Source organism: Acyrthosiphon pisum, chromosome A1, assembly GCF_005508785.2.
Source record: "Acyrthosiphon pisum isolate AL4f chromosome A1, pea_aphid_22Mar2018_4r6ur, whole genome shotgun sequence".
NCBI classification, from domain to species: Eukaryota; Metazoa; Arthropoda; class Insecta; order Hemiptera; family Aphididae; genus Acyrthosiphon; species Acyrthosiphon pisum.
Window position 1 is genome coordinate 78,184,595 of NC_042494.1, and position 21,111 is coordinate 78,205,705.

The following is a 21,111-nucleotide window of genomic DNA, read 5'->3' on the forward strand; positions in this document are numbered from 1 at the left end:
TTAAAAAAATAAAAACGACGTTACACAATAAATGTTCTCCTCTTTATAGTGTGTAAATTTGGTTGCTTAGCTTGGACTACAGCCTGAGTGGTTCTTACCCGCCCAAAAAAGTTTTTTTGTAATATTTTACATTTGTGAGACGGAGACAACATATGCGGGTGTAGCGTCCTCTTAAGAGGATGTCACTATGTCAGCGCACTATTTGTTTTCTCTCTGTGTACCACGCGCAACATAGACAAAACGCATTAACGCAGAATAATTTTTTCTATGTTTTTAAGACGTAATCTTAGAGTAAAATTCCCCATTACAATTTACAATAAAGATAGAGAATACTATTTTTGAGGGGATGATATCGATTTTATATTTTATTGTTATTTGACTTTGTATTCTACTTTTAAAATAAACAAACCATTTTTGTAAATTTAAATTATGTTTAAATTGTTTTGAGACAATATTTAGACAAATCGATATGTCATTCCCTCAAAAATATTATCCTCTATCTTTTTTGTAATGAGTGATTTTATTCTAAAATTACTTAAAAACATAGAAAAAATTATTCTGCGTAAATGCGTTTTGTCTATGTTGCGCGAGGGCCAGGAAGAGAAAACAAATGGTACGCTGACATCCTCTTAACTAACTAACGTACACTAATATATATATATATATATATATATATAATATACACTTATGTATGTATTTATAAATATCACCTATAAACCACGCATTCTGATATGTACTCAATACTTTTAGTACATTTACAGGGTTTTTACTAATATTCCGTCATACTGCATTGGTTTTTCTAATTTCTTAAACAAGCAAGTGAGCATATACGGCAATATTTAAGTCCCCGAGTTACTGTTTGATGAATATTGAATACTATATAATATAATATAATTTAATATATAGTGCATGGCTCAGTATTTTAAGGTATGCGATTTGATTACGTTTGTTAAGCACACGCAAAGAAAAAACAAGAGTTACGATTTATAAGTGAAGTATAAACAAAAAGCGCATTCATACACAATATACCTTGTATTATGATATGATGAGTGTTATATGATATAATAATTAATATTAATATATTATAATATAATGCTATATTTTTCGTATTCTTTTATAAATATAAATAAACAATTCGGCGCGCGCCGCTGCTAGCCGTATTAGCACCGCGCAGCGGTGGTGGATTCTGCGGTATTGGACCGGTTTGATGGAGGTGGAGTTTCGGTCCGCGAACGCTATATTCTGCGAACGCTGCATTTTCCGTTAGCCATGCATGATAACCGTGACTGCGGGCCGCAGTTCGTAACGCTCGCCTCCAGATACCAGAATAAAAACACTAGGATCGTGTCTAAAATCTACGCCAGTGGTGAGTACACGCGAAGCGTCGTTTCCCTGTTTAATTGAATATTTACTACAAACAGTTGGTGTTGAGTACTCGAATGAACTTCATTATTGAGTATACGCTTTAGGTTACTGTAATATATCTGTTAGATTTTTTTTCAATGATAAATCGTAGTAGGTATAGGAAAAACGTATAAGACAGTGACAGTCTGTCAGTCTATATTTAATATATTTAATTATAAAGTATATTTTATTATGTATTTATATTGCTACTATAGTATAATATTTATTATACTATTAATGATATGGTAGGCGTTGTATGGAATAAATATGCAATAACTTAAAATCGATCTAAATATTTTAAAAGTTCCTGCAAATATTGTTAAATTACAAACAAATAACTAAAATTGTTACTATTAATTGTTAAAATATCCTATTTCGTCGAAATTTGAACTTCATTTATCTATAAAAAAATTATGCTTACCTATGTATTTTTTATATTTTTATGTTTTAGTAAGAACTATTTATGTGGGATCGCTTATTACATTTTTAAGCTCTTTGACCTAGTTTCAAAAATGTTATAATTATTTTAAAAAAATACTAAAGATGGTCATTTCATTTATAGATTTACCTATAGGTAAAAACATATTTGTGTTATGAATATTATCTTTAAACAATACATTTTCGTTAAATGATTTATTATTTCTCGTAACCACTGTATACCTAATTAATATTAATAAATAATATGTACCTAATGTATTTAGGAAGTATCGGCTTTAATTCATTAAAGTACATGCAGCTTATTGTTAGATAATATGTATATATAATATTTTTTATTTTCCTATTATATTATGGTATTCATCATAGTATAGGGATCATTATATTCACAACTTTGGTCTTTTAAGAATCGTATAGTACATTGTTATTTTAGTAAGTTTTTCACTGAAATCTTCGGCACAGCAAAACATAAAACATTTTTATTAGTATGTTTTGTATTTAAATGTCTAATTTTCTGACACGAATATTACATCATAAATACCAAATAGTAACACTAGGTAGTAGGTATATTTTATTATGGCGGTATGCGTCAATAGAAAATCTGGTGGTCGCAGCAAATGAGTCTGCGGAGGAGACTTTCGGTAATGTTTATTATTCAATTAAATTTACTTATTATGATATAAAAATAAAAATTCAATACATCTATTTAGTTATTATTACTATTTTAATTTAATGTGTGTTATTTAGTAAGGTGTACAAAGTCATGTCTACAATTACAAATACTTAAATTGTTTTTAAACTTTTATACTTAAGTGATTAAAATGATATTTACACTTAAAGATAGAAAATTAATACAAAGGTACTTTGTACTATTTTTAAACTACATTAAACTACAATTTACCTGGTATTTAATGTCTAACATCATCTAATAACGCATAATATGTTTGTTGGTATGGTGATGTGTGTGTGTGTGTGTGTGTGTGGTGGGGGGGGGGAGGTGTAAATAAACAACGCTAATATGTTTATGATACTCCACAAGGCACAAAGTAACTTATTTCAATGGTGGTATATTTAAATTTCAAAATGCAATTTATTTAATCTTCTCGTATTATTCAATAGAACAAATAACATTAATTTCCGTGTGTGTATCTAATTTACACACAATAACAATTATACAAAACAAATTTGTACATTGTACTAACATTACTTAATGGTATAATATTATGTCACCATTGTGTTGATGGTAAAATAACCGAAAAAAGTTAATGGCGGGCGGGCGGATTGTGTGGTCTCGTGATAGATATGTTGCAGTTACATATTCATATATAAGGGAAATTTACATGGAATTGTCCATACTGACCTCTCAAAAATATCAACTTGATTAATTTGTGTATATCACAAAAGATGCTGATATCAAAAACTGGAGAATTTTTCTACCACAAATATTGATGAAGGAACCTATCCTCAGCAAATACAAATTGGTATGAAGTATAGCCAACCCACAATTTGTTGTTATGGGACTATTTTTAGATAAAACAAAATTTTTTTTTAATGTATTGTTTCTTTTTCAAATGTACATTAAAATACAATATCCTTATATTTGTAGTTTATAAACTACTGGATCAATTTTGGTGAAAGTGTCAGAGATTGTTTTTAGAGATATTCAAAAAGTTTAGGTTTCGATTTTGATTTAGACCAAGTGCTACACGCAACAGGTGGATTGCCTATCTTGGTCGAATTAGTTCACAATCGGAATATACCAATGTCGATTTGCCGGTGACCTGCAGAGGTACACTAAAACCGATATATGTACACCATTATAGCACCGTATTTTATATTTGTTCAATTTTTTCCATGTGATGTCTGGTTTATGGTTATATAGCTATAGTATCATATAAATTATACTATTATAATAATGAATTAATTAATAATATAATAAACTGAGCCGAGCGTGGGATCTAGTGGCTTTACAATGGTGTTTATTTTTTTTTTATCCTGTATACAAAAATTCTACCAGAAGGAGTGCTTCGATTTCAACATATAGTATCTTATCTTTTAGAAAATTGGATCAAGATGGTACTTTAAAGAGGTTGTTTTTCGATTTTCTCAATAGTTATTTAATGCCACAGGAAAAACCACAGACTATAAAAATATAAATATAAATATAAATATAATTATAAAAAACTGCTAAAAATGGGATTTTAATTTCTAACGCTTTGTTTATCACCCCATAGATACAAATAAAAATAAAAATAACGATTTTAGTTATTTTTGTTGTAATTTATAATATTAATTCAACTTACAGGCTATAATAAAGTACAATAACTATATAAAATATCCAGACTGACAAACCGTCTCCGCTCAGAATCGTTTTTCGTAAACAGTGATATGATATCGTTGAATTCAAATTTAATACAATCTATTATACAGTGACCCACTTGTAACCTACTGTAAAACAGAGCAACATCCACTTGCCCGCTTTCTTTATATATAGATATATATAGATTATCTTTTATTGTGCTAATAAATTATTTTCGTTAATTATTATCATTTAATATGTTTGAAATGTATTAATAACAATCAAAATGTTCCAGGTGCTATTTTATTAGAACTCGGTAATTTAAATAAAGAAGAGTCAAATAAAGTGAGTATTTTAAAATCTAGTTTAAAATTACATTACATTTTTAAATTATTTTTGTTAAACAGTCAGGGAATCAAAATAACAGCGAATGGTTTATTAATGCAGAACAATTTGTTGCTACTGCATTGACCGTACAAAAACTGGTCGAGTTTATTGGTGCAAGAGCTAATGTCTCACAAGCTCTTCACGAATTGAGAAATAATTGAATATTTGAATGTAATAATATTATATTATAACTATTAATGAATCATATGAATTAAATTATTGTTATTTATACTTTTGACAAAATCAATGCAATAGCAGAGTTTAATACCAAATAATAATAAAATATTTATAAGAACATTTTTACCAATTGTTAATACTTATTAATCATTATATAGTATATTTTATTTTTATATATTATATCAATCATGTATTTTTATATAATTATTGTTTATTGTTTTATGAGAATTGATCTAATAAAAATACAAGGTAATTTACAATATTGAATATTATATTGTACAAACTACATACTATAATCAGAATATGGACACTGATAACAATACAAATTATTTACAACTTGCCGAGGGTGAAAACTTAATGGGAGTGCATACAAATCCGAGAATATTGTGTCTGAATCGGATTTTAGCTGAACATTTTTTTATTGGATATGTATTTTAGCAGAACCATATTTCAGGCGGCAGTATTTTAGGCTTTGACCGACAAATATTTTAGCTGACAATATTTTAGACGACATTATTTCAGCCAATAAATAATTCAGCAGACTGTATTTTAGAATTAGCATACAAATATTTTAACTGACAATATTATTGCCGATAGCTAAAATACAGTTCGAACAAAATATTCGTCGGTGACAAGATTTTTGGACTTTTTACAGCCCCTCAAACGAAATCAGTCATCATTCAAAAAAATAAAAACTCAGTGCGACTACAATATGTTATGAAGAATATACTTTTTGGCTATTAAAATAATACTAGAAATAATTTTTTAATGTAATTTAATGACTGTGTGCCTCGAAAATACTGAACAAATTGAAGAATTAAGTACTAATTTAGTACCTAAGTATTAATTTAGTTTTAAATTTACATAATAAGAATAATATACAATTTAAAAAAGGTGGGTAAGCAGGGGCGTCATTTGGGGGGAGGGGGGCAGGGTGTGCAATGGCACCACTAACTTAAAAAATGTTAACAATTGGCCTGCCATTAATACTCCAATGCGCCGTCATAATTAACTTATACATGTTTTCATATATAGGTAATATAAAATATATATATTTTAAGGTTTTGTATATGTACAGTAATGACATTAGCTGGTTGCTTTAACTGCTTATAAGCTTTTAATTTTTTGAATTGCTAGCTATTTAAAAGTTGCATTAGTCGTTATGAGTTTCAATTAGAATTATAAAAGGGAAGGAAAGAATATTTGCATAGGTTTCCTACATTTATACCTATATATATAAATATATGTTTTTTTTAATGGCCTGGTGAAATGTCAAAATTGGCCTGCCTAAAAGTTTGCACACCCAGAAAAAAAACTGAAATGACGCCCCTGTGGGTAAGTGGATGTCGCTCTGCTGTACTTACAAATTGATCACTATGTATATGTAATGGATGGAATTAAATTTGAATTCAATGATATAATATCAGTGTATACGAAAAACGATTGTGACGGGTGACGGTGACGGGTCCGTCAGTGTAGATATTTTGTATTGTATTTGTATTGTTATTACTTGTTATTAATACAGAAGCCGGTAAGTTGAATTAATATGATGAAATTATAACAAAACACGTTATATTCTTGGTTATTTAATACGTATGTAATTTCCTCCAAATTTGAACATACCATAACTGTAAAAAAACTGTTTATGTATCTTTTTAGATTTTTTGGTTACAAAATTGACTACTTACGTGGAACCTTGTATTTAATTTTCAATCCCTAGCTATAAAAGTTGAATATTTTATAAATTTTTAAATACAAAATACTTTTTAAATTTTAGATTTAATATAAATGTAAAAATTCTAACTTTAAAGTTTAAATGTGTTAACTATCTCCAGGGAAAAAAATGTGCCTATATATTTTTAAATATTTTTCAACTACTATTGTACCAATATATCAGGAGCCTTGTATTACATTTTTACGCTTTTTGGCACAACATATACAATTTTATTGATATAAATAGAAAAAAAACTAAAAAAATTGAAATTTTAAATTGCCCGTAAACAGCTCAAAATGAGTCAAAGTATTTTGAAAATGTATGATAAAATAAACATGTTATAAACTTCATGTATATCTACAGTTATTCGTTTTTGAATAACAGCAAAATAAAAAAATCGCTACGGGCTAATCGAGTGAATATCTAATATTCTAATGTTGTAAAAATATGAATTTCAAATACTCATTAAAATTTAATTTGACATTCCGGTAACCCAGTTGACATTTTTTTTTGATTAAGGTAGACAAACTTATGAGGAATCTTGAATCTTAGATTTAAAAAAAAAAACTATTATTAACTTATAGCTCAAAATAATTTGCACATAAGCTGTACATTTTTAGTGCATTTTAAAATGATCAAAATTTACTTAAAAATTATAATATTAATAAAATTATCCGAGTAGCCCTAGATAATATTCTTACCTTTAAATTTTATAAGAGGTAAAATCACTCTAATTTTAGAAATTACTAAAATGTATGATTGTGAACGTCTAATTTCAAATTTGCCATGTTGTAAATATGTTTGTAATAAGACGGAGACAACAAATGGTCATATGACGTCAAAATTAAAATTAGTTTTTAAGTCACGCCAAAAATAAAATCGATTTTGCCAAAAACTGGTTTTGCGAAACGATTTTGGGTTTTCCTTGATTTTTATAGTAGGAGCCTTGTATTAAATTTTCAAGTATTTTTACTCAACAAATAAAGTTTTATCGACATTCATAGAAAAAAAACTAATTAAAGTGGAAACTGAAATTGTCCGTAAACAGCTCAAAACAAATCAAAATATTTTGAAAATTTTATCATGTATAGAAAATGGAAATATAAACAACCAGTGAAAATTTCATGTATCTACACTCATTCTTTATTAAAGTTACACCAAAAACCAAAATCAATTTTCTCGAAAACAGATTTTGCGTAAAAATGCCCGTTTTTCCTTAATTTATCTTTTGTTTTTCACTACGTTTTTGAAAAGTATTGGAAAAATTTTACTTTTGACCCCCCAAAGTACCAACTAGATTCACTTTCCTATCAGAAAATGTACTGTTGAAGAAAATCCAAGCACTTTTACTGTCCTAAATGGTGATGACAGATACAAAAAAAAATAAAAAAAAAACACACATCATTATAAAATCAATACATTCATCGTTCCACTCAGAATCTAAAAAACTCATAAAATTTGAAACAGAAAATGTTCCTAAACAGTTCAAAACTAATCAAAATATTTTGATAATTGTATCATGTATAGAAAATGAAAATATAAACAACCAGTGGAAATTTCATGTATCTACGGTCATTTGTTTTAAAGTTACCTACACTAAAAACCAAAATCGATTTTGCGTAAAAATTCCAGTTTTCCTTAATTTTTATATTGTTTTTCCTGGCGCTTTTGAAAACTTTTTGGATAATTTTTACCTCCCCAAGCACCAACAATATTCACTTTCCCGTCGAACAAGATACTGAAGTTGAAAATTGAAGCATTATTTCGACTATACTCCGGCCCACAAGAGTCCATATGTCAGAACGCGTCCGTCACTGCGCATCGGCACGTTGCCGAATAGTGGGAATGGCATCATGGTGGGAGAAAACAGACGTCACGTATTACTATATGAATGCGCGGTTTACGTATGGACTCTCGTGGGCCGGAGTATACTTACGTTTGTTATAATGAGACTTGACTTGAGATATAGTAATAATTTATTACAATTTACGTCTAACGGCAATGGTACATCGCACTATATCTCGTCGTCGCGTCTGGTGGTGTATATATAAATAATATAATGTTATATAATTATACGACCACAACTGCAACTTGCGTCATTGCAGTCCGTTGAAGAGATGCAAGCTGGACGCGCTCTGTATTCTCGAAGTTGATATTATTTATACTCAAGGCAGAGTTATTTATATTTTAACATGTATACGAATTGAATATAATTTAACTAACGGCAACAGCCACCTACCATCATTAAATAATTGAATAGGTATTTTGCAGATATTATACTGTCTACAGAAATTACGTTATAGTCGGGTTCCGACCTTATTTACCTACCTCGAGATGTATACGACTAAATTATGTTTATGAGCCATGTGGCATGTATGATACATATAACTAATCAGTAATCTCCAATATATTCCATTCTTTTAATTTAAGTATTAATATATTATTATGGATTATGGTAGGTAATATAATGTAGTATATTGTACAAGTAGGTATACATAATGTATCTTACTGGATAGGTACTTATTTTAAAACAAATCAATAATATATCATTTTTGCATTGTCGGCTAATTAGACATATTTAGAGTAGGTAATAATCGAACATGTTATCAAACTTAAAGATAAGAACATTATCCATGTTATATTTTTGGTTTTTTACGATATTTTAATTTTGATGTGCAAGTTATTAATTTGTATATAAATTGAAACTGGTGAATGCAAATTTGATATTTTAATATTTTATCCATCATTCTGTGTCATGTGTAATTGTGTACCTATCTGTGTAAGACAAATATAACACACGCGGGTGTAAATGTCAATGTGTGATGTCCTCTACAGTCTACAATATTAAAAGTGTAAGCATACTTAGTGAATCATTTTATTCATATTACCTATATGGCTATATGGCTATATACCTATAGGCTATACATCTTTGAGGGCTGAGACTAAAACAGATACAACTACGTCGTATACATTTTAATTATCTATATATATAAGAATCTAACTTCATTTTGGAGACGATGGAAACCGGTTTGTTTGTTTATTTATTATTATTATTATTAATTATTTATTTATTTGTTTGCACTTGATTTTTCCATTTGAAATATATATTGTTCATTGAACAAATAATTTATTGTTACATTTTTTTCTACCATACCTATCTCTATTCTATAATAAAAAGAATAAAATTTACCACTCTAGTGGTTGAATTCAAAATGTAGGATATATAATTTTCAGAAATTAGCAATAATAATAACTACAATATGTAATTATATTATATTATTTGTATAGTTAAAAAATAGTCATATGTTTTTAAATTAAATTGTAAAAAAATAATTTCTTCCGGAGGAAGGTCGGACAGCTAGTTTTTTATAATTTATTACTCGTCTTATTTACTATTGTCTATTAAGTATTAACATTTATTATCATCTATTATCTATATCTTAACATATTGTAAAACAAAGACTCTTAATCTCTCTGTATGCTTAGATCTTTAAAACTAGGCAACGGATTTTGTTGCGTTTTTTTTTAATTGATAGAGTGGTTCAAGAGGAAGGTTTATATATGTATATTGTATATAGTATAGTAGAGAAACACTGCCCCCTTTTTTGTATGTATGAGCATATCTCGAAAAGAACTCTTTACCTACTTATTTTAATACAGTTTTCACAAATAAATCGGTCACGAGGTTAAAATTAATTGGGTGGCCGAAAATAATAACAATCTATGTCTATATGACTATATATATACATAAATAAATGTTTGTCTGTATGTCATTGAACTCCTCCTAAACCACTGGACATTTTTTGTGTATTTTTGAGTGAGAATGGTAAAGTCAAACAGGTATTTTGAGATTCACAATAGAAATTTTTGTTTATAAATGGTTGCTATTGGTTAAAGGAGAAATATAGGAAATTGAAAATTGGAGGGTGTATACAGCTTGATTTTTCAACTCATATAGGCTGTAGATAGGTAATAAGGGTAGCTCACACATGATTTTTTTTAGCATACGAAAAAAGAAATTTTTTTGCCAATCTAAATAGTTGCAATTGGTTACATATTATATCAATATTATAAGTAGAAGAAATATGGTCTATACATTTTGTACAAATATATTTATTAAAAATACAAATCTTTGTATATTTATTAAAAATACAAATCTTTGGCCTGGACAATGTCGGGTGGGACAGCTAGTATTATATAAAAATGAATGTTTGTGTGTGTGTGTGTGTGTGTGTGTGTGTGTCCTTTATGCAACCCTAAACGGCTCAACCGATATTGCGATGAAATTTAGTCAGGGGCGCCATTTCAGTTTTTTTTAAGGTGTGCAAACAATTAAAGAGGCCAATTTTTTCCCACCTCCAGGCCAATCGTTAAAAAAACGTTTCTAGTGTTTTCAGTTTTTCATTACAGATTCATTACAGTATCAAAAACATACTTAATAAAAACATATTTTTATAGTTAACACATTACGTTTTACCGTTCATACATTCTGTGTATATACTGTATAGTGTACTTATAGTAAAGATATTTTCAGATAGAATAGATGCATATTATTATTATTATGTCTTTTGTCTATCAGTAACCAGGGGTGGACTGGCCCAGGGTGCTATACACCAAGTATCACCTCGGGCCCCCGTTTGTATTTATGATCCAGGCCCCCGATTACCACAGTCGGTATACGGTATAATACTGGTATAATACGGTATTATACAAAATAAAAATAAAATAACATGTTTCAACATCTCTACAAATAAACAACATGTTATTCTTAATTTTTTTTTATATTTACTTATAAAACTAAGGGCTCTTTCCTAATTTAGGTAGGTTTGAAAAAAAATTACGGGCCCCTAATTAATTTTGCACCCCGGGTCAAAAATAGCCAGTCTGCCCCTGTCAGTAGCCACTTACCATTTACACATATTTGTGTGTGCCAGTGGATAAAGTGATACCGATATCAATTTATCAATTATCAAATTAAAGAACACAATATTATAATATTATTTATGATTATCAGTGAATAGTTGCGGTGCATGCACAATTAAAGATTGGCAAACTGAAGGCCATCTGGCCATAGTATTAATTAGGCCTAGGCCAATTGTGGACAACAAAATTACAGGGTGTGCGAGTGCACACCCTGCCCCCCCCCCAAATGGCGCCCCTGAATTTAGTACAGAGGTAGATTAGACCCCTAGACAGAAGATAGGCTAATTTAAAAAGGGTAAATTCCAACCCGGGGAGGTGCTCAAACAAATTTATAAATGGTTGCTATTGGTTAATAATTATTATTATTGAAGCGACAACCCTGTTCGCGCAGTGGCACTTCTCTATATATTAGTACAGAATGTCTCAAGTTCGAACCACGGACTCGGTAGACCAAATTTTTGCATTGTTTTTACATTGTTTTTTTCTTATTTTTAATTTTTTAATTTTTCTTCTTTGTCTATACATATGAATGCTTTGTTTTTTTTATTCATTGAATTTTAGTACGGTTAAGGTTAGGTTAGGATTTTGTATTAATTGATTGTATTATAACTCACCATATATGACCTATAGGTTGAATTAAGTAAAAATTACAAACTTAGTATAATTTTGATACTTTAGAGTTAAATTATACACTTGCGCACAAACCGCACGGGGTCCGCGATGCAGTGTTTGGAAGGAACGAGTTCCAAAAGGAACGGATCCCTGGAACGAATTCCTTTTTATAAAAAAAGAACGAGAAAATGAACTAGTTCTTTTTTTCAAGGAAAAATAACAAAATTGTTCGTTCCTTTCTAGTTCCAATAATTTATACAGATAAGTATGTAAATAAATTGAAATTAAGATATATTTTTTTTTAAGTGTTTATAATGTATTTTGCTAATTAGTGATCGTTATCGACTATCGACGTTATACAATACGTTGGCCAACAATTTAATTTTAAAGAAAACCTCAAAATAGAATTATAAAATATGAACGTACTTGTATATTATATTAGAGTTAAAAACTAAAGAAGTATGCATAGGTATGAACAAAAAAAAAAAAAATTAATGATTAATTAAGAATTTTTATTTTATTTGGAACTAAAAAAGGAACTCGTTCATTTTCCAAAGGAACGACAAAGGAATGAATTCTTTTTTTTTTAAGGAACAAGAAACGGAACGAATTCCTTTTTTTAAGGAACATGCCAAACACTGCCGCGATGGCGCGATATACCGCAGGTAGATTGCCTACCTATAGTATCTGATAATATACTGCTGCGAATCTCACGGACAACGCCGATCGAGATGGCTATAGTGCTATACATTAAAATATAATATAATTTACAATTCAAAACACATTGATTCCACGGTATGTTATAGTGTTATACCCAAAAAGAGTTGAACACTCAGAATTTTTTTCCTGGCAAAGTCCCGTAATTTAGCTAGTATTAACTATTAAAATATAAATGCAGCTTAAATTATATTATAGTATATATAGGTACCTACCTATATATTGGCTATATTAACTACCAATCGTCATTAATTCTAATATTGTACATTTGTACAGACTACAGGACCATTGACCTCCTGTAGTGAGTGTAAAATTAATATGTTACAAAAAAAAGAGAAGAAAAATTGAAACGTTGTCAACACAAACTATTTTAGCTTCATTGGTTTTTGTTAATAAGATCTGACGTAAGTAGCCAAAAATTATTAATATATTTATTATTTATATACCTATACAAACATTTATTTTTAACTTATAATAAGTATGTGTATAATGTATTTAATAACATAATAATTATAGTACGTAGGAAATGTATAACAATGTTGAATAACATACCTATAATAAACTACCTGCATCTTACACTTTTATTATATTTTACGTAGTTACGTATATACCTACAAATAATAATAATTTTATGTCCGATGTCCCATATAATTCAACATTTTATAATAATTATGTGCCCTATACATTGTACTGGTCTATAGCCTAAATGTACCACCCTATGACATAATAATATGACAATGTATGTACTCATAAATCAATAAATTATATTTGACACGCGTATATACGTGGCTACCTATAGTTATAACTATCTGTTTATGACATATATCCATATTCAAAATGTTTTTTAATAAGAATAAAAAAAAAGTTAAAAGCTAATTCCATTATAATTTGTGTTTATAGTTACCTAACTAGTGATACTTTTATAATTATTAATTATTGTAGGAAGGTTCTATCTATTTAAAATTCAGGCATACATCTGTCACGTTATACTTACGGATATTTTCTAAATTAAATTGAATTATTGAAAATTTAACTTCGTGATATTATTTTGAATTTTTTTGACAGTTGGCAACATTCTTTTTCTTTCGTGTATAGCTAAATTTTTCTTTCTATTATTCAATATTTTAAATTTTAAACATTTGAAATATCTAATTTAATAGGCTTGATCTTCGTAAGTAATTAAAAACTATATAATTTATTTTCATATGAAATATTTATATACGAGTGATTATACGACATAATATGTAGGTTGGGCAGGTCAGGTTAATAATAAAGCGGGTAAATAATAAATAAGGTATGTTTAACAATATGAGTTAATATTATTAATATTATCATACCTTATTTATTATTTACCCGCTTTATTATTAAACCGGTCTGCCTAGTGTCTAATCTACCTAATAATGTAAATTAATAATAGGAGTAATATTGTTAAAAACTGTATTGGATTAACTGTTTTTTATGTACATAATACAAAAATTAAACTAACAAATTTTGTAATAAATAAAAATAACTTAAGATAAATAGGTACTAAAACATATAAAAAAAATGTAATCATCCATCAAAAAAATAATTTACTAGATTCAGACATTAAAAAAAGAATAATTGATGGGAACAAATACTCGGTGGCAATGTGTGATGGGATGCCTTCTGGCATTATGCTTGTTTGGTATAATAAAATACCTACCTATTTGTTGTACCTAGTAATAATTTTAAAAATAATCAATAAAATACACAATACATTTATTATTCAACGTAGGTACATTGTACATGTACAATAAGTTACACACTATTAACACTATAATCGAAAATAGTCATTACAATAGATATAGTTTTATATATTTTATAACATATGGCATTTTAAGTGTTAACAGTAGAAACTTGTATTAAATTTAATTCCAAAATACGTAGAAATATAAAATAAGTATTATTTAGATTATTGTCAACGTTATTGAAAAGCTTTAAGTTAATTCTCGGCATAGCCGTTCCAAGGGGAAGGCAAAGGGGGCAAGTGCCCTAGCAGGGCGTACATGCATTTAGGGCGTCATAAAAACGAACAATAAATAGAAAATTGTAGTGCTTTATTTTAGATATTAATTTTCCTTTTATACTGTAATACCAAAGAAGAGTAGGGGAGAGGTGGGTAAAATGGGGACCCTAAGGGAAAAAAGTGCCCATCCTTTAAACTATTGAACTTAAAGAACTTTTCTAAACCAAAAAACTTTCTCTTATACGTTCACTAAACATCTATGTTTTTAAATTGTTTAATCCTTTGATAGTTTTTTTATTTTTTAATTGTTTTAAAAATTGTAGTTTTGCCCCATTTTAGCCTGTTAGCGTCTTTTTATTATTAATTGTAAATTGATTGTAAAGTGTGACACACTGGCACCACTCGTCACTACCGTCTCGGCAGTTATGGCGCGCGAGTGGCGAGTCGTGCAGGCGTGTAACACTGCGGACAGTTCCGTGCGGTCGACATTGCGACGCAGTGCTCCTGGATCAGTGAATCGCCGTCCGGATTCAAACTGATCTAGCAGTGGCCGACGTTTGGCCGACGTAGTTGCTGTTTATTGTTTAACATTGTTAACGCGTTCTTGTAAAGTTATGTCATATATTTAAGTAACGTGTGTTCCTTATTAACGTTTGTAAAATAAAGTCCTGACGATAATTAAAATATTAATTAACGAGTTGTTAATCCTTTAGTTAGTTCCTAATCGTTCATTTGTTTATCTAACAAATCAGAAGTGGGATACGCCGTCTTTCGTGGTCCGCTCTGTCGTAAGTGAACGGAAACCGAAATTCCGGCGCTTGAACCGTTGTAGCCCGTTTGTCCGAAACGAAATATTTGAAAACCTCGTGTTGTTTCCTGGTGCGTTGGGAAAACCCGAAATCGTCCTCGCTGTCGTTTGTGCGAGTGCTTTTGACACGAATTAAGATATCGTGGCTTTTGAGTATCTACCCCGTTTTTGTCGCCGCTATCTACGAGAGCGCGCTAAGTCTCAGCAACAGCTGATTGTTTTCGGTTACTACCTTACCAGGGGGCTGGTATCGTTATCATGGTGAACGATGACAATGAACACCAGCCTAACGATAACACTAACTCGAACGTGAAGACTGTGATAACCGCGCCGAGATACGTAGATCTCGTGAAGGAGAACGACGAGCTTCGTGAAAGGCTAAAAGTGCTTGAAATAAAGTTGACCGGCGAAACGTCTAACTCGGACGACATAGCCGTGAGCGCGCGATCGTTGACTCGGTCCAACGACGTGAGCAATTACCGAATATTACCAGACATCGGTAACGCCGTGCCGAAATTCAACGGCCGTGAGTCCGGTAATATTGCGGAAGACTGGATTGCGAGCGTTGAAGGATTAGCAAATGTTAATGATTGGCCGTTCCGCTATCGGCTCCAGTATGTGCGAAGTCGCGTCGAGGGCGCCGCTCGAAGCTGGTTCTTATACGAGAAATTTGAAGATTAGGACGAGTTTGTCTCCAAGTTCCGCGTGGCTTTCGTGCGGGTGTTGCGAAGGTAGGACCGGTGGCAAATGCTGGAAAAGCGAATTCAAAACGTCGACGAGCCCGTGGTCGACTACTTCTATGACAAGGTGGGAATGTGCCGTTCTCTCGATTTAACGTTCTCGGAGACGAGGGATTATGTGTTGGAGGGACTCCGATCTCAGGACCAAGCCTATTGGACCTTCAGTCGACACCACGAAAACTTGACCGAGTTGCTGTCCGATCTACACGACTGGGAGCGGTTACGCGATAAACGGAGAACAAGATTTGCGTCAAATAAAGATCCGTCGACCGATTACCAGAGAAAAACGCCACCAGAAAAGGACAACGCAAGCCGAAGTACCAACGTTTTGCCGCCGGCTCCGAAGTGGACAACTTCGATTGCAGCAAAAGACGATACCGTGAAACAAACACGGAAATATGAACACAAGGCGCCTCAATGTTAAAACTGTCGAGCAGAAGGACACATTGCCAGAGACTGTCCGAAACCAAGACGTCCGTGTTCGAACTGCGGATCAACACGGCACACGCGTAGTCACTGTACGGCGACCGAGGAGGCCGCCGAAACAGCAACAGGGAAATCGGATGCCTGTCTAGTCGAATCTCTCACCACTACGTCAAGTCGGAATCCGTTTTTGAAGACTGTGCAATTGAACGGGAAGTCAGTGGATGGATTGGTTGACACAGGCGCATCTGACGTGTTAGTCCGAGCGTCGATTGCACGCGGATGTAATGTCAGTGTACGACTCGTATCGCGCTCGCTCTATACGGTGGGTGATGCGACACAACCTGGTGCGGAAACGACGGGTGAGGGGACGACAGACGTTGCCGTTGACGGCGTTATTGGAGCGGATCACCCGGTATTCATCGTCCCCGACAAATCGATTCCGGTCGACGTAATAGTGGGCAGGTCATGGCTGGACTTAGCTCATGTTGTTTACTTCAAATGTGGAGCTGAGCTTGTCTTTGATTCGGTCGGCCCAGCCGATCCGAGTGTGCTATCTACGACGTCGCACGACGAGGACATACGTGTTTATGTTGCTGAAGCTGAGCAACGAGAGTCTATACTGAGGGAACCGATTACCGCCGACGAGATCAAGGTGGGACCGGAAATCACCGAAAAAGATCGTGCACGACTGATCAACCTTATAAATTCGTATCGTGACGTGTTCGCAAAAAATATTTTTGAACTGGGCTGTGCTAAGAATGTGCAGATGGACATCGTCGAAAATCCGGGAAGTGTGCCGATAAATGCTAAACCGTATCGCACATCACTGACCGACCGTAAACGTATAACGAAGATACTACAGGAGTGGAAGTCAGCCGGGATCGTGAGTGATTCGACGTCACCTTACGCCAGCCCGGTGTTGTTGGTAAATAAAGCATCCGGTGACAAAAGGCTTTGCGTGGACTACCGAAAACTCAACCAGCAAACGGCTGCGCCGGTTTTCCCGATGCCCGACATCGATGGTCAGCTAAGTACACTTGCAGACGGCGTTATATTTACGACGATGGACCTTTCTAACGGGTTCCTACAGATACCGCTTAGCCCTCAAGCTAAAGAGAAAACGGCGTTTATTACCGAAGACGCTGCAGCAAAATTCGAACGGATGCCCTTTGGCCTCAAAGGAGCACCAGCGATGTTCCAACGTATGATGAGCACCATTTTCAAAGAACTGAAGAACGATGGTTTGGTCAATGTTTATATGGACGACATAATAATGCCATCGAGGGACTCCGAACACATGCTCGACGGACTAGAACAAGTGTTCAGGGTGTTACGCGCTGCCGGGCTGACGCTTAAGCCAAACAAATGCACTTTCGGGTTCGATTGTTTGGAATATTTGGGATTTCGAATATCGAAGGGGACGATTCAACCGGGTAAGAAGACGGAGGTCAGTTCCACGACCGAGAAACGAGCACGAAGTAAGACGATTCTTAGGACTCGCCGGGTACTTCAGACGCTTTATCGTGAATTACGCCAAGCTAGCTGCACCGTTGACGATGCTCACCGGTAAGAACACGGTGTTCACCTGGGAAGGTGAACAACAAAAATCGTTTGACGAACTAAAAAGAATACTGTGCAGCGAACCAGTGGTCGCGATGTACGACCCGACGGCACCAATCACGCAGGTACACACTGACGCCAGCAGTGTCGCATTGTCCGGAGTTTTGTTACAAGGATCAACGTCGAGTGAACTGCATATGGTGTACGCAGTAAGTAAAAAAACTGCGGATGCTGAATCGCGATATCACTCAAGCCGACTCGAATTATACGCGATCATATGGACGCTCGACCGTTTGAGACCGTTTTTGCTGGGGATACGATTCACTATATTCACGGACTGTCAACCACTTGTCTACCTCAACGTACACAAGACCACGAAACCGCAGGTAGCTAGATGGTTTGAGGCGTTACAAGAATTCGATTTTGAAATCAAGTACAGGCCAGGGTCTCGCATGGCGCACGTGGACGCCCTAAGTAGAGCCCATGACAGTGAACAGGGCGTCGTCAGCTCGGTAGAGACCGACCTGTCGGAGAGACTGGACGTCTTCTTCGCACTATCACCAACAGACCGCGTCACTGCTCACGTGTCACAACTAAAATCGTGGAAGATACTCCGTGAACCGGGCGATGAGGATGAAGAGTCCGACGTAGATGATCAGCTGGAGAGGAAAAGGTCCACGACCCGAGACGCGCAACCCGAGGAAGAACAACCAGAAGTAGACGAGTTACCAATTCAAGGTAAACCAACCTAGGGGGGGTCGCGTCTGACGCGTCAAAGACGTTTACCGAAACGTTTTAAAGATTTCGAAATTAAGTAAAAATTCTCGCTTGAGTACAGTATGTACGACGCACTATTTATAATGTTAAATTAAATTATTATGTTATTTACATTTGTAATATTACTATTATGATTATTATCATGTTTATTATTATGTTCTTTACATTCGTTGTATTATTTTTATGATTATTATCATGTTTATTATTATGTTCTTTCTTTGGATTATTTTTATTTTAATGTTACCGACCCGGATCGAAGGCGATCCTAAGGGTAGAATGGCCGAATGTTAGCGTCTTTTTATTATTAATTGTAAATTGATTGTAAAGTGTGACACACTGGCACCACTCGTCACTACCGTCTCGGCAGTTGTGGCGCGCGAGTGGCGAGTCGTGCAGGCGTGTGACACTGCGAACAGTTCCGTGCGGTCGACGTTGCGGCCATAGACAAGTATACTAAGTATACAAGTATACTGGTTGCGACGCAGTGCTCCTGGATCAGTGAATCGCCGTCCGGATTCAAACTGATCTAGCAGTGGCCGACGTTTGGCCGACGTAGTTGCTGTTTATAGTTTAACATTGTTAACGCGTTCTTGTAAAGTTATGTCATATATTTAAGTAACGTGTGTTCCTTATTAACGTTTGTAAAATAAAGCCCTGACGATAATTAAAATATTAATTAACGAGTTGTTAATCCTTTAGTTAGTTCCTAATCGTTCATTTGTTTATCTAACAAGCCGTATGGTAGGTAAAAATGGGGTAGTTAGTTGGGTAAGATGGGGAATGATTAAAAATGTCATGAAAATTAATATTTCTTCTCATTATATATTATTTTACTAAACAAAACACATTTGTATAAAAATAAATAAAAATAAAAAATTTCAAGTTTTTAAGATTGTGGGAGAATGTAACTCTGGCTAAAATGGGGTAGTTGGGTACTTTAAACAAAACTATAGTCACACAAAAAAAATTTTTTTAAATTTTGATTATACTCTTATACTTGGATTTTATTTAAAAACAAAGGTGATAAAGTACTAAATAAATAATAATAATTACTTGTTCAAATCGTGATTATATGATAGTAAAATAAATTTCACGCTACATGTTAAAACCAAAAATTATTTATTTGATAAATTACGATTTGATTATCACCAATCGACCATTATCACCAGTGAACCAATAACACCAATACCCTGTTTTACCCGACTACCCCACTTTACCCAACACTCCATTACCTACCTATTAAATTATATAGTATATTATTATAGGTACTATTAACTATTAAGTATACAATTATGTAAATAATGAGTTATTTTTATACATACTTACATAATTATATGCCTATAATAATGTATAAATATCTATACTACCAATAAAGGATAGAATATTATTGATAGGTAGGTACATTATTAATGATGATATACCTATAATGTCCTAATATGATTACAAATTATAACTTTGTAAAATGTAGATAGTAATAGATAATATTATTATACATTACAACATGATAACTACTAATTACTATTACCCAAAAATATATGCATATAGTTAAAATCAGTGCTCGAATTAGAAGGGGTGCGCAGGGGGACGGAGCTCCTCTACTATTTTTATTTTTTTTTTGCGTACCTACCCAACTAATGCCCAAAATAATTTTTATTAAAATATGGAGTGGATTTAAAGTGTTTTGTCAGCGATAAACCTAATGAATACCTAGTAATTTTACATTTTTTAATATAAAAATATTTTTCATCCTATCTATTGTTTTGACCAGTAATGTTTAACCTTTTTGACTCGTGATCCACTGTTTTTGTAACAATATTTTCACGACTCGTGTCACCTTTGTAGGCCATAAAAGAAAAAAGACTAAGCTGCTAGTTTTGCGTAACTTCCCGTGTATAAATGTGCCAAAAACAATTCCAAAAAAGTTTCAATAAAAATTTGTTTAATATTGGAATCACAAGTAAGCTCAATTTATTGATTTTAGTAGACATTTTAACTATCATTATATCTACTGTAAAATATGGGTTCTTCAATTCATTCATAAACTTATTCGAATCCATAATTTATAATTTATAATAAACTTTATTTTTTTTAAAACAAAAAGACTTGTCCCGACCCATTTTTATAGATTACGCGACCATGATTTGG

At 32.5% G+C, this 21,111-nt stretch overlaps 1 protein-coding gene across 2 annotated transcripts in view; it reads left to right on the forward strand.

Annotated features, from left to right (window-relative positions):
- Positions 1 to 4,962, forward strand: part of LOC100165571 (TBC1 domain family member 9) — a 14,172-nt gene extending 9,210 nt beyond the window's left edge. For both annotated transcript variants that reach the window (XM_016806272.1, XM_001946882.4), the window contains exons 19-20: positions 4,434 to 4,483; positions 4,546 to 4,962. In XM_016806272.1, coding sequence (XP_016661761.1) covers positions 4,434 to 4,483; positions 4,546 to 4,686 — 191 coding nt within the window. In that variant the 3' untranslated portion in view covers positions 4,687 to 4,962. The remainder of the gene's footprint in view (positions 1 to 4,433; positions 4,484 to 4,545) is intronic.
- The last annotated feature ends 16,149 nt before the right edge of the window (positions 4,963 to 21,111 follow it).